We start from the raw sequence: 14,669 nt of genomic DNA, 5'->3' as shown, positions 1-14,669 counted from the left end.
AAATTTGTTTTGAACATTTTTCCAGTAAGCAATGAAACAAAACGCATGCACCCATAATGGCAAAACTACCCAGTTCAGAACATTTATCATAAAAAAAGTCTACTCAGACTTCAACAGTCCACCATTATTAGTAAATATGCACAATTCTACAGTCCACCATTATTAGTAAATATGCACAATTCTACAGTCCACCATTATCAGTAAATATGCACAATTCTACAGTCCACCTTTATCAGTAGATATGCACAATTCTACAGTCCACTATCAGCAAATATGCACAATCTCTGAAGTAAAAGTCATCTAAATAATTCCACATTAAAGAAATCTGTAACTAATGAAGAGGTTGCTGCTAGCAATCACCTTTATATTTCATGGTTTCATCGAAAAATAAAGTGTCTGTTGCCCCTCAGGAATAAATTTCCTATATTACATTAAAAAATGATAAGCTAGTAATAATATTGCAAGAGGAAATGGATGGCAAACTGATAACCGACTCATAGTTAATATCTTCACCAAGGAGAACATTCTCAGTACGGCAGCATCCACCCCTTGTGGGAGTAGAACCCACAGCCTTCTGCATCAAAAGCAAGTACACAACCTGTTGTGCTATTAACAAGGCAAAACACTAAACTTCTGTTCCCCTGCAGCTCTCAGTTCCTTGTAAAATCTACTCAATACTCAACTGTATCTCAAGTTCGCAGCACAAGAAAACTGGAAAAAGCCAAAATGTATTGAGGGGGGGGGGTCAAAAGCCCAAAAAACAGGGACACATTAAACATTGCTTGTATAATCTTGGAAAGTTGCTAGAATAAAATGCTGTGTTACCACCATGCATTTTACTGCCAAGGTCCCTGAGCAAAACAGTCAGAGCAACATACCACTACGCCAAATCAGCTGCTTTGTAAAACAAAGGAAGACTGAAACTTAAATGGCTATCATTTAGTGAATTCAGTTCTCACCATAGCTGTCAACCTCTTAGTACAAAACACCTGGACAAACCCAGTAATGAGGGAATACAGCCCTCACACATATTCAGTAAATTCAGTTCTTGCCATAGCTGTCAACCTTAGCACAAAAACCTGGACAAAGCCAATAATGGGGGAATACAGTCCCAAAAATAGGGACAAATTTCAAATATTCATCTTATAAACTTAGAAGATTGCTAGAAAAAAAGGCTGTGTTACTATGTAATCTAAAAAACATGAAGTCTGAAATTCAAATGCCTGTCAATTTTACTGCTGACAGAACAAAAACAATTTTCAGCAGAGACCCAGGGATTAATACTGCAGACACGTCTTTGTAAAATGACAGGGCACCAGAGCAAATCCACACAAACACAGGGAGGAGATGCAGACTCCACACAGAAGGCACCCCAGCCAAGAATCAAACCAGAAAACCTATAGCTGTGAGGCAACAATACTACCACTGCACCATCAAATATGCAAGGAATTAAACATTCAGAAACCTGAAGTCTAAAATTCAAATGCCTGTCAATTTTATTTAACATTCGTTAATCAGGACAGTCTGACTTGGAACAAAAAAAAAATTTTCAGCAGAGGCCCAGGAAGAAATAATGCAGACGTGTCTTTGTAACATGGGAGGACACAAAAGCAAACCCACACAAACACAGGGAGAAGATACAGACCCCACAAAGAAGGCACCCCAGCCAAGAATCAAACCTGAGAACCTGCAGCTGTGAGGCAACAATGCTACCACTGCACCATCAAATATCAAGCATTGCCATATTTACAAACCACAGATATTATGAGGAACAGATCAGATCAAATATGAGGCAAAAATCTGCAATTTTTTTTTTACAAATGGTGGTGGGTAGGGAATTCAGGTCTTTAACACCTGCATACAAGGTACAGGGTTCAAGCCTGAGGTATTCCCTACCACACACACACACACACACACACACACACACACACACACACACACACACACACACACACACACACATACACACCTGTAGTAGCAAACCACAAAAACTAAATATACTGCACTGGGTGCCAAACCGTCATTATGAGAGTCCAATCAAGACAAAATGAAGTGTAGAAGAATAAAAATATTTCAATGCATTGGCTGCATGACAGCTTAATATCTAGATGGAAACAAAAGAGGTTGTGAGGCATGAAAAAATAAATTACTTTTTTTTAAATACATTAATGGAATGCCAGTCAAAATCAAGTATAAGAAAAACAAGCAGCACTCAATTCAAACCACTTCTTGCACTGCAGTTCTAATTATAATTTATATTCAGCTTTATTAAAGTAACAAGTAACATGCTGAAAGTAGAAATCTCTGATGCTCCCACTTGTAAAAATGTTCCTTATCCAAAAAAAGACCTGCTGCCTGACATCTACTTGTTTCATGGGGAAAACATGATCAAAGTAAAAAATGAAAAGCAAACAAGAAATAAGCTCAAGATACATTGCTTAAAAGGATTACTGTACAGGTTATGGACCACGCGATTGGCATTTGGTTTACGGGTAAAGCCTGCAGAGATGACTGGAAGTCTCCAAGTGTAATGAGACTCTTAATGTAATTCTGTCCTTTATTACAAATACTGGCATATGCATTTCAATACCCAAGGCTTATACATTATCTAGTTAAGTATTCTCTACATGGCAACAGAAAGGCTTTCAATGTTGGCAATTCTTTAACATTATGCTTATTAAAGCTTACTTGCATATTGCAATCTCAGCCAAGCTTACCTGATGGTCATTAATGTATTGCTACTTAAACACAGAGAAACAGGCACTTTGAGTAATAAGCATAAATCAACAGTACAAAAAATATGCAGAAACCAGACCATTCTGCAAAAATCAAGGACAGATGAAAAGCCACTCTAGTGTTTGTGTCTACCTTGGATGGGTGGGATTCTCTGCACATTTACACTGCATAACTACTCCTTGCCTTGCTTCGACACATCCAGAGTCACTACATGGGGGAGTGGGGTGCAACAAGTATGTCGCAGTTTGAAATGTCTCTGGCTGACTTGTGATGGCCCTGACACATTTGTCTTACCTCTCAACCTCAGAGCAAGAAATCTGGACAAAGCCATACAAAGAAATGGGACAGAGGCCCAAAAATAAGGACAATTTTTAAAATATTGCTCTTATAAACTTAGAAAGCTAATAGAGGTCTTGCATTAGTATGAATTTTCTGAATGGTATGAAATCTGAAACTCAAATGTCTGTCATTATTTTCTAACTTCAGTCTTTAATTATTTGTCACTAATTTGCTAAAAAAACACAATTTTATGAAAAATGGAACAAAAATGTCATGTAAAAATATAAAACAACAACACAATACAGCTAGGAACCTGTCAGAAAAGAGACACTTTAATATTAGTACTGCTGACTTGATCAGCTGACAAAATAAAATAATCTACATGCATTTCTGAAATAAAAGTAATCTGATTATTACAGTTATTTCTTAATTATAAACCCTCCATGTTTTCTTCCAAAATTGCTATTTTGTGGAGGGATCATTAGGGGAAGAGCAACATTTTGAGCCAAAATCAGGGACAGTTGAGAGGTTTGGTTATGCCTAATTCTATAAAGCAATTTATTTGCATGTACCTCTCAACCTGTTAATGCAATAAATTTGGACAAGGCCAAATATATTGAGGGAACATATAAACAGTACTAAAAAATGCTCTTGTATAAACTGGGACAGTTGATAGAACAGGTCTTATTTTAGCATGCATTTTTCTGAAGGTTATAAAGTCTGAAACTAGTGTGTCATTATTTAGTGACTTAATTCCTAAATGATTTGCCAGAAAACCACAAATTTTGAGGAACAAACCAAAAATAAGAAGCAAAAAATCTATTAATTCTTTGAAAATCTGGACAGTTGGGAGGTATAGTTCAGCTGGGGCTGTTTAAGTTTGCTGCCCTTCCCCCTCACAAAACCATGGTTGAATGGAGCCTCACCCTGCAGCCATTCCAATGATCCATTACTTTGCTATTTCACTCCATTTACCATAAACACTAATGTGCATACTGATTTACTTCTATGATGATTTGAACTTCATTTGAAAGTTTTATTTTGCATTTTACAGCACAAACACGAAGGCATCTGCTAAACAAACTTGGCATTAAAACTTCTCTGCCCTTGAAACTCACATTCATTGAAACAACATTAAAACCCACATTCAAAGAAAAATACATTTTACCCTTGGCAGATAAAAATTAATTTTGGGCTGCTTTTAAATCATAGGCCCCTTGCATATGAAACATACATGTGCTCTTTGATACACCTTCCTATTGCTTTGAACATTTATCCAGTAAACAATGAAACAAAAGTGCCCAATTCAGAACATTTCCATCATAAAAGTCTACTCAAACTTCTACAGTCCACTATTATCAGTAAATATGCACAATTCTACAGTCCACCATTATCAGTAAATAATATGCACACTCTCTGAAGTAGTAAAAAAGTAATCTAAATAATTCCACGTTAAATAAATCTGTAACTAATGAAGAGGTTGCTGCTAGCAATCACCTTTATATTTCATGGCTTCACCGAAAAATAAAGTGTCTGATGCCCCTGAGGAATAAATTGCCTAAATTACATTAAAATAAGCTAGTAATATGGCAATAGGAAATGGATGGCAAACTGATAACAGGCTCATAGTTAGTATCTTAACTTTCAGTACAGCAGCATTCACCCCTTATGGGAGTAGAACCAACAACCTTGTGCATTAAAAGCAAGTACACAACCTGTTGTGCTATTAGCAGTGTGAGCCGACTTAGCATAATCAGCACTAAACTTCTCTTCCCCTGCAGCTCTCAGCTCCTTGTAAAATCTACGCAATACTCAACTACATCTCAACTTCGCAGCACAAGAAGTCTGGAAAAAGCCAAATTTATTGGGGTGGGTCAAAAGGGCAAAAACCAGGGACACATTAAACATTGCTTGTATAATCTTGGAAAGCTGCTAGAATAAAATGCTGTGTTACCACCATACATTTTACTGCCAAGGTCAGTGTGCAAAATAGTCAGAACAACATACCACTATGCCAAATCACCTGCTTTATGAAAGAAAAATGCTGTGTTACCACAGTACATTTTACTGCCAAGGTCCCTGTGCAAAACAGTCAAGAGCAACATACCACTACGCCAAATCAGCTACTTTGTGAAAGAGAGGAAGACTGAAACTTAAATGGCCATCATTTAATGGATTCAGTTCTCACCATAGCTGTCAACCTCTTAGCACAAAACACATGGATAAACCCAGTAATGAGGGAATACAGCCCTCAAACATATTCAGTGAATTCAGTTCTTGCCACAGCTGTCAACCATAGCACAATAAACCTGGACAAAGCCAATAACAGGGTATTACAGCCCCCAAAAAAGGACAAATTTCAAATAGTCATAAACTTAAAAAAATGCTATAATAAAAGGTTGTGTTACTATATATTTATTGCTAGAATAAAAAGTTGTTTTACTATGTATTTTCTGAAGAATATGAAGTCTGAAATTCAAATGCCTGTCAATTTTACTTCTGATGGAACAAAAATAATTTTCAGCAGAGGCCCAGGGAGAAATACTGTAGACACATGTCTTTGTAAAATGGCAGGACACCAGAGCAAATCCACACAAACACAGGGACAAGATGCAGACTCCACACAGAAGGCACACCAGCCAAGAATCAAACCAGAAAACCTATAGCTGTGAGGAAACAATACTGCCACTGCACCATCAAATATGTAAGGAAGTAAACATTCAGAAACCTGAAGTCTGAAATTTAAATGCCTGTCAATTTGTTAATCAGGACAGTCTGACTTAGAACAAAAAAAAACAATTCTCAGCAGAGGCCCAGGAAGAAATAATGCAGACATGTCTTTGTAACATGGGAGGACACAAAAGCAAACCCACACAAACAGAGGGAGAAGATAGACCCCCCCCAACAAAGAAGGCAACCCAGCCAAGAACCAAACCCAAGAACCTACAGCTGTGAGACATCAGTGCTACCACTTCATCATCAAATTTCAAGCATTGCAATATTTAAAAAACACAGATATTATGAGGAATAGATCAGATCAAATATGAGGCAAAAATCTGCAATTTTTTACAAATGGTGGTGGGTAGGGAATTAAGGTCTTTAACACCTGCATACAAGGTACAGGGTTCAAGCCTGAGGTATTCCCTACCACACCACCATGAGTCTAATCACCAGTAACATCCCACCTGAGGCATTTACACACACACACACACACACACACACACACACACACACACACACACACACACACACACCTGGTCCTGTAGTACATCCAAATCCCTGTCCGCAAAACCACCATACATCCAGTAAGTAAATCCCGACGAGACTGCAGCAGAAATCCTGCGCAAATCTGACCCTGCCCGTCGTGAGATCTTCCCCTGCAGCAAACTTCAATCCTATCCAGATCCTACTGCTGACACGTTTCCCAGGCAGTCTATGCAGTTTAAAACTGCATAGACTTGTGGGAGCGCTCCTGTCCATGATTCTCGATCAGGACTGCTGTGCGCATGCTCCATGCACTAGACTGTCTCAGCAGCAGTGTGCATGCACGAAGTCCGCGAAATTTAAAATATGTTTTTCTTTTAATTTTTTATTTTATCAGTAGTTTGAAGTTGAGGGGGCTGCAGTCCGGCAGTCCGATAGCACGGGCCGCCCCTGGAAAACTGTCTAAACGGCATATAAACTACAATTTATGGGCCAAAACCCACTCTTCCTGTGAAAGATAGTCTTAGTGTTTACCACTCCAACTGATAAGCTGGAAGGCTTCCCTCCAACACAGAAAGGCTTGGGGGGCTCAGACGCTTACCAACAGTCACGGATACAGCAAGTCTGTATCTGAACTAGACTAGTTACAGCAGAGAAGGCAGGAAACAAGCGTAAATGCAGCTTTTAAACCAGAAAGTTGAAAGAGTATATATATATATATATATATATATATATATATATATATATATATATATTTTTTTTTTTTTCCTAAATAATTAAATATATTGCATTTAAAACTCTTAGAAATTCCCTTGAAATGATTGCTATATAGGAAGAACACAAACATCTCTTATACTGTTCATGTTCAAACATCTATCCCTGTATCTAGAGATCTCAGTGGAAATAACTGTAAATGTTTACCAGGTAGAATTAATATCTTCATGCCCATAAGATGCAGAACTTTCATCCTTATGAGATGAAACTGTTTGATTGAGCAATCTGACTCAAAAACAATGTAAGCAAAGGAGGTAAATGGATTTGATAGAAAAGGAATGTGGAACTGAGTTTTAGGTATCCCTTGCACAGTTTAATGTATCCCTCTATCTCATACATGGATGTTATTCTACTTATAGCAACAGAAGATATAAGAAATGCCCTGATCTGTGGTGACATACTACAGTCGCTTGTGCCTTGTGACTGATTGCATTCTGGCATTTCCTGTTTTTTGCTATACTGCCTTATCCTACAGTGAGCTGTACTTAGCCGTCACTCAGAAGGTGATTATGTGTGTGCTCCTACAATCTGGGGACTTGTGCTGGGATCTGTTTGTTTACTGTAAATGTGCATTGTTTTTGTCTGCCCTCAAAGTTCATAATGGTATCACTTATGCGCTGTACTGTCTTGGTCTCTGTCCCCCAGCTGTTGCAGCATTGTGCTCTTTTTGCATCCCATTTCACTCCTACCATGGCTACGCATATATTGACATGGGTCCAGTCAGCTGTGCCAAGCATATCTGAAATCTCTGCTTTTACATTGTGTGTTCCACAGCATTATTTGAGAACCAAATTAATTGTTTTTTACATGACATCAGTGGATTAAGTAATTGTATTAGGATAAAGTGAGCAAGGACCATGGAAATTTTAGCTGCATGCACTGCTCGCAGGCGCATAATGGTTGCTACTGTTATTGCCACCAGTATGGCATGCTGTTTCTGCATATTCTCATGATGGATCCCCTTCAAAACATTGAATGGTCATAACATCTAAGCTCATAACATTCAGATCATAACATCTAAAACCCATAATGTCTAAAACTCATAACATCGAATTTCATAACATTGAAACTTTGCATCAGAACTTCAAAACCTAAAATCATATGTAAGGAACATCCTCTCCACCTAAAACAACACTAAAGTAGTAAACACACTTTGTACTACGTTTCTGCAGGGTTTTATTGGGGGTGGGGTGTGGTGGGGGTGCAGGAGGGGGCTTGCCCTCCTGCAGAAATGTAGTACAAAGTATGCTTACTACTTTGGTGTTGTTTTAGGTGGAGGGGATGTTATTTACATGTGATGTGTAGGTTTTGAAGTTGTGATGCAAAGTTTCAATGTTATGAAATTTGATGTTATGAGTTTTAGACATTATGAGTTTTAGATGTCATGGTCTCAATGTTTTGAGCTTCGATGTTATGAACTTTAGATGTTTTGAAGGGGATCCTCTCATGACACATCTTTATTGTTAAAGAAGGGCCTATCTATATAGCTGTGGTGCTCTGTTTTGACAATAGCTCATCTTGATCTGCCCTTGCCTTCAGACTGATTGTGTGTGGGTGCAGTGTCCATTAATTGTGCTTCATCCTGTCTTCTCATCTTCACTAGCTGGCCTTCTGTGAAGATTTAGTAAATTATTGTGCCTGTTATCTTTCCCTGCATCTGACTCTTTCTCATTCTGTAAATGTCATGGTTTCTTTCTTCTCTGGGTATTGAAATTTGTCTGAGTTTATCTTCTGACAGTTTTTTGAGATGTAACTTCCCTGAAATGGTATCACCTTTTGTTGTGTAGCAAGCAGAACCTGCACTAATTAAGAAATGAGTGCATAAGGTGTATGCATGCTTCTTCCCATCTTACTTACAATTCCTGCTTATTTGTATGTGCAGTCTACATGCAATAGTTCTGTCATGTATCGTGCAGTCTACATGCAATAGTTCTGTCATGTATCGTGCAGTCTACATGCAATAGTTCTGTCATGTATCGTGCAGTCTACATGCAATAGTTCTGTCATGTATCGTGCAGTCTACATGCAATAGTTCTGTCATGTATCGTGCAGTCTACATGCAATAGTTCTGTCATGTATCGTTCTTATCAGTGTAGCTTATCTGCCGATGAGTTTGCACGCTGTGCTACTTTAAGATCTGACTCTGCAGGTAGCTTCCTCTTACAGAAAGCAATCTGGAAATATCACACAAAATTTTCAGTAATGGCTATTCCTGGCATTTTACAACAATTTAAACAAATATTACAAAATATTACAAGTTTATCTAACTACACAACAAATACACGTATGTTTTTGTGTCTGACAATGCAATATAACTTTTAAAACTGAAAAATAAGAAGAAAAGTGCCGAAAAAGTTACACCAACAAAAACCAAATATAAGGCACTTAAGAAGGACAGCTAGTACTACAATCACGGTATACGTTGTTTATTAATCCACAACATGAATGTTCCAAATACAAACAAAATACATGCTATATAACTTTTAACAATTATATGCAGCTCCCTGCACAAACTTGAGGTGAAACTGCTTGAGCATTAGTAGCACGCAGGAGAAAAAGACAAAGCAAAATGTCAGACACTGTTTCAGTAGGAAATCTTTGTCATTGTGGTTTCTACGTGTGTGCTGGCAATGATTCACTTGTTTTGGAAGATTTCTCCCTTCTTTACTTGATGGTACTATGGAGCTGGTATATAAAAGTTCAAGGTGGGATGGGAGGGCTTACCTCCAACATTGGGTGGAGCAGTGAGGCTTGCCCACCTTGCAAAAAGCAGATACAATACTTTTTTTTCCCCTTTTTAATTTCAGACATTTTTTTTATTCTTTTGGCAAGTTGACTTTCAGGAAGTTGGCATTTTAAAGTAGACCCATTATGTACATATGTTTAAATTATTAGTACTTCTGAAGTACATGAAATGCAAAGTTTTTGAAGAGTAAATATGTTTGCTTATTATGTGCAGCAAAGGGAATATATTTGTAACTATGGGGAGAAAATTAACCAGTGAAGATTATAACCGACTGATACACTCTATATCCCATCAGAATCCTTTCTGACTAACCAAGGGTTCTGTCATGTGGGATTTGACTGCCTTTTTCTATCTGAGAAAGGAAGCTTAGCTGCCACTCCATTTCATGTAGTTCTTTTCTGAAATTGCATTACCTTCAAGTAATAGTATTTCTGTGACCTCTGACACAACCCACATGCACACACTAACACCTCAACAACTACAACAAATTCCTGTTCTGACTCCATCTGTTTTATTTAGACAGACAGGCGACAGACATAACCTTTTCTTCACTGCTGTGAGCAGATGGCTAGCTAGTAAAACATAAATGACAGATTAAGTATTCTTTATGCCCTGGGCTGTTTAAAATCTATGAGCCCTCTATTACAACCACCAACACCCTAACCTCCCCAACATGTTACTTTTAGGGATCACTGCCACACACATGTTCAAATGGATTCACATTCTTAATTAACTTAAGCATATGCTAATGTATGTGCTTGCTTTAAATTATATCAGTTTGATAAGCCTTAGCATCATTCCTTTAACTCTGAAAATAAAAATAAACAGTGTACACAATCTTTTACATGCCTCAGTTCAGCTTCACACATTTCAGCCTTAAAAGTGAATATACATGTCACTGAAAACAAAATATGCTAATTTTAAAATATTTCAACAGCTGGTGGCAAGAAGGAGATAAATACTAATGTTTATAAACAAAGAACAAGTAATTTATTAGGAAGGACCAAGGACCCAGTAGGTGCCACTGCATTTTTTAAATTATTTTCGCAGATCAATTAACCACTTCTACGCCTGCCTTTATACATATAAATACCCATTATCTCTAAAAGTCTCAAGCCTAACCAGCCTGACTTTTAACCTACCTTGATCTTCTCTTTTGTCCAGCTTGAGACTTGAAAAAAAGCAGTCTGACATGTCCACAAGTCATTAAACTACACACAGCCTTCAAACATCCCTTGTGAGGTACTGAACCAAGAACAAACAATAAATAAATTCCAGCTTAACCAGTCACCCATGCAGTTATAGAGGAAAACACACTTTACTGTAGCAAGGATACAGGTGAGTGTGGGCTGCAGTCGCCTCTGTTCAACAAATAGCTTCGACACAATATCACAATACAAGATTACTGCAAGTCAGTCCATATATCAAAAAAAACCCAAAAACAAAAAAAAAAAAAAAACAAAACAAACAAACAAACAAATTAAAAACTGTGGAGGTGGGGATGGGCTGGGGGCTGATGTCACACCTCTAAACTCTCTTACACTAATCAGCAAAGCCTGTAGTTGTTGTTGTTGTTGTGTCTTTTGGCTTTTCCCGATTAGGGGTCGCCACAGCGGAACTCCAGTCCGCTAATGATTGGCAGTAGATTTTTACATGCTGAGTTGCCAGCCCTGACGCACAACCTTCAATGAAGGTATGCCCATTCATGCATGTTTCCACACAGAAGACGCTCTAGCTGAGAATCGAACAGGACAACATCTTACTGTGAGGCGACACGTAGTATTGGTGAGAATATTAGACACACACCAGAGAAAGTTAAATATTACTGTAAAATAACTTAAAAAATTAATAGAACAGCATGTTTTGCAACATGAAAGATGTATTGGCAGTGAGAATACTAGACACCAGAGATGCTGTTTAAATATTACCCTAAATTCACATTAAAGATTAATAGATTGTCAGTTTTATAGCACAAAAGACAGATGAATGGAAAGAACACTAGACTCTGGGGATACTCTTTAAACATTTCCCTAGACTTACTTAAAAATTTGACAGAAGTACAGTTTTGCAGCTTGAAAGACAGGGGGGGGGAGGGGGCACGAGACACCAAGGATTTGAAATATTTCCTTATGTCACTTGTTGTATCACAGCAAGTGGTTCCCTGGTTCAATTCTCAGCCGGGGTGCCTTTTGTGTGTAGTATGCATGTCCTGCCTGTGTCAGCTTGGGTTTCCTCTGGGTGCTCCGATTTCCTCCCTCATTCAAATGACATGCAGTAGGTGGATGGAATCCTCTTGGTCAGAGGTGTGAGTGTGCATGTGAGTGTGTGGTGTGGTAGAACCAGCATGGCAGGGCTAGCGATCCAGCAGTGTAAACCTTGGTTCTAGATGGTTATCACTGCTGAAGTGACACCCAGACCTCATGTGCAAAAATGGGGAAAGGGATGGATGGATTTAAACAACTGCTTCAAACACTGAACCCTCACCATACAAAGTGGCTAATTAACAAGGCAGATCTTTAGTTCTCTGAACTACCACTCTGTACTGCACGCTCAGCGGGTCTATATTAAATAAGCGAAAGCTTAAAAAAGTGAACGTTTATTCATCTACCCTAATTCAACGAATGCTGAAAATGCTGAACACTCGGAACAGAGATTTTTTTCCCCAGGGGAAAAAAAAAATCGCTGTTCCACAAAAAAAAAAAAAAAAAAAACAGAAAAAAATTAAAACAGTATTTAATATGGGGGGCTTCTACACCCCAGATGTGGGTTGCTGTGCCCCCCACACCCCCTACTTAAATATATCAACTCCGACATCGCACCACAGTGGAGGAAACGGCAAAATCCTGAAACCGGCCCAGCAATTTTTTTCCCTGAGAAAAATTTGCTGTTCCGGATGTTCAGGATTTTCAGCTAGAGTCAATGAATAAGCGTTCGCTTTTTTAAGCATCCACTTATTTAATATAGACCCCGCTCAGCAAAGCCATTTGACTGAGGATATTTAGGATGCTAGTAGCATGGTTAAAGTCCCACTTTTTAGCAAATCTCTGAAATTATTGACTGGTAAATTGAGAACCATTGTCAAAAATAAATGTGTGTGGACTACCATGGAATGAGAAATTATGTTTCATCTTAGTAATAACAGCATCGGATGTTAGGTTAGGTAACAAATTGATCTCAAACCAGTTCAAATAAGAGTCTACTAACACTAAGTAATGTTGACTGTTCCACTCAAATATGTCACTTGCTACTGTTGACCAAGGTAGTTCAGGAATTTGGCTTAACTCAAGTGGCTCTTTTTGCAAATGCAGCTTAGTGCTGTTGCACACTGAACAAGAAGAAGTACTTTTTCAATGTCTTTTGCTAGAGAAGGCCAAAATACTAGTTCTTGCACCCTTCTTTTGGTAGAGTGGAACCTGGGTGGCCATGATGTAAAATCTGAATGTATTCATGTTTTAAGGAAGCAGGAAAAATAACTTTTGGACCTTTGAAAATAATAAATAACCAAACTTGTCCAAAAGAAGAAAAAGGTCCTGGTACCACAAAATAAAATAAATAGTCCACTTTATTGTTTTAACCACAGGAGCAACCAGAATAAGCGCTTTCGTCTTTGCCACAAGACTTCATCAGATACCCCTTCCACATGTTACAAACCTTTTATATTCACCTAATTAACCACTAATTATGATTTAAAAAGACAATGCAAAATACACTTTACTTTCATCCTATGTAAAACTATGAGCCAAAACCCATTCAAGCTGTTATATTGTTGCTTCAAGAAAATGAAGCAATTACATAATGTTATTCAAATATTAAACATGAATATTGTAAAAATTATACCATAAACTGCAAAAAAGTTGTAATAAAATAAAATATTTAAATAAAATATTTAATGAAGTGGACAAATTTAAATATTTTATTCATGGTATTCTAGCTGTTAAGGCTACATATACGTTTATGCTACCTGGCAATTTAAACTAAAGATGCTTTCTGAATTAATACTGGTTTGACAGAAATATACTCATTCAATCCAGGGGGTATGTTCGATTTTAACCTGAGTTGCCATTTCAGTTCTTTATTCAGCAGCATGTTTTTTATATCACCACCCCCTGAATTGTTTTTAACTATATCTATGATGCCAAATTTATATCCACTAAAGGACCTACAATTGATGGAATGTTTGTATAAAACACTAGTCTCCTTCTTAGTTTTTACATCATAGCCATGTTCGTATATCCTGTCTTTGAATGCCCTCTCCGTTTTACCCACGTAAAACGCGGGGTATCCATTGCACCTAGCCAAATACACTAGCATTTTTGAATTACAATTACCTTTGCAAAATCTGACCCAGCTGCCAAGCCCATTTTGCAGCTGTATGTTATTCTCCTTCAGGATGTTGGAACATTGTTTACAACTTCCACAAGGGGCTGTTGCTTTTTCAGCATACTTATTTTGGGATAATGGTAACTCGAATGTTCTTTTAAAATTAATATGTCCTAAAAGAAAAAGAAGGTGTTTTACCAACCGTTTCAAATAGTTCTTTATTCACCTTCAACATACTCCAATTAGCTTGTATTATCTGCATAAAAGGTCCAGAAAAAAACATTGTATTCTATGACACATGCTTTTTGGTATTTATTTGCAGTAACTGCCTTTGTATTATGAATACAATATTTGTTATCTTTGCTGATATTTGTCCCAACTACCAATGGCTTCCCTAGAAGTGGTCTGTATTTGTTACCCCAGCCCCTATAGACTTCATCCAGTACCCCCTCAATAAATGTATCCGGATATCCCCTCTCAACAAACATGAGTTTTAATTTCCTAAACTCATGTTCAAGATTATTGTGATCTGACGTCATATGGGCAACGCGTACTGCTTGCCCTTTAATTAAGCTCCTTTTCATAAACATGGGATGGTTACTAGAAAAAT

The 14,669-nt window shown here is 37.7% G+C and overlaps 1 protein-coding gene across 1 annotated transcript in view; it reads left to right on the top strand.

Moving 5' to 3' along the window:
• SLC5A10 (solute carrier family 5 member 10) overlaps positions 1 to 14,669 on the top strand; it is a 1,811,293-nt gene that overhangs the window by 1,536,159 nt on the left and 260,465 nt on the right. The window contains exon 17 of the mRNA XM_044089581.1: positions 3,321 to 3,330. Within this exon, the coding sequence (XP_043945516.1) occupies positions 3,321 to 3,330 (10 nt within the window). The remainder of the gene's footprint in view (positions 1 to 3,320; positions 3,331 to 14,669) is intronic.

Source organism: Protopterus annectens, chromosome 12.part0, assembly GCF_019279795.1.
Source record: "Protopterus annectens isolate FY-2018-M chromosome 12.part0, PAN1.0, whole genome shotgun sequence".
NCBI classification, from domain to species: domain Eukaryota; kingdom Metazoa; phylum Chordata; order Ceratodontiformes; family Protopteridae; genus Protopterus; species Protopterus annectens.
Note: the sequence above shows the minus strand (reverse complement) of the source record. Positions and strands in the feature narration are given on the sequence as shown.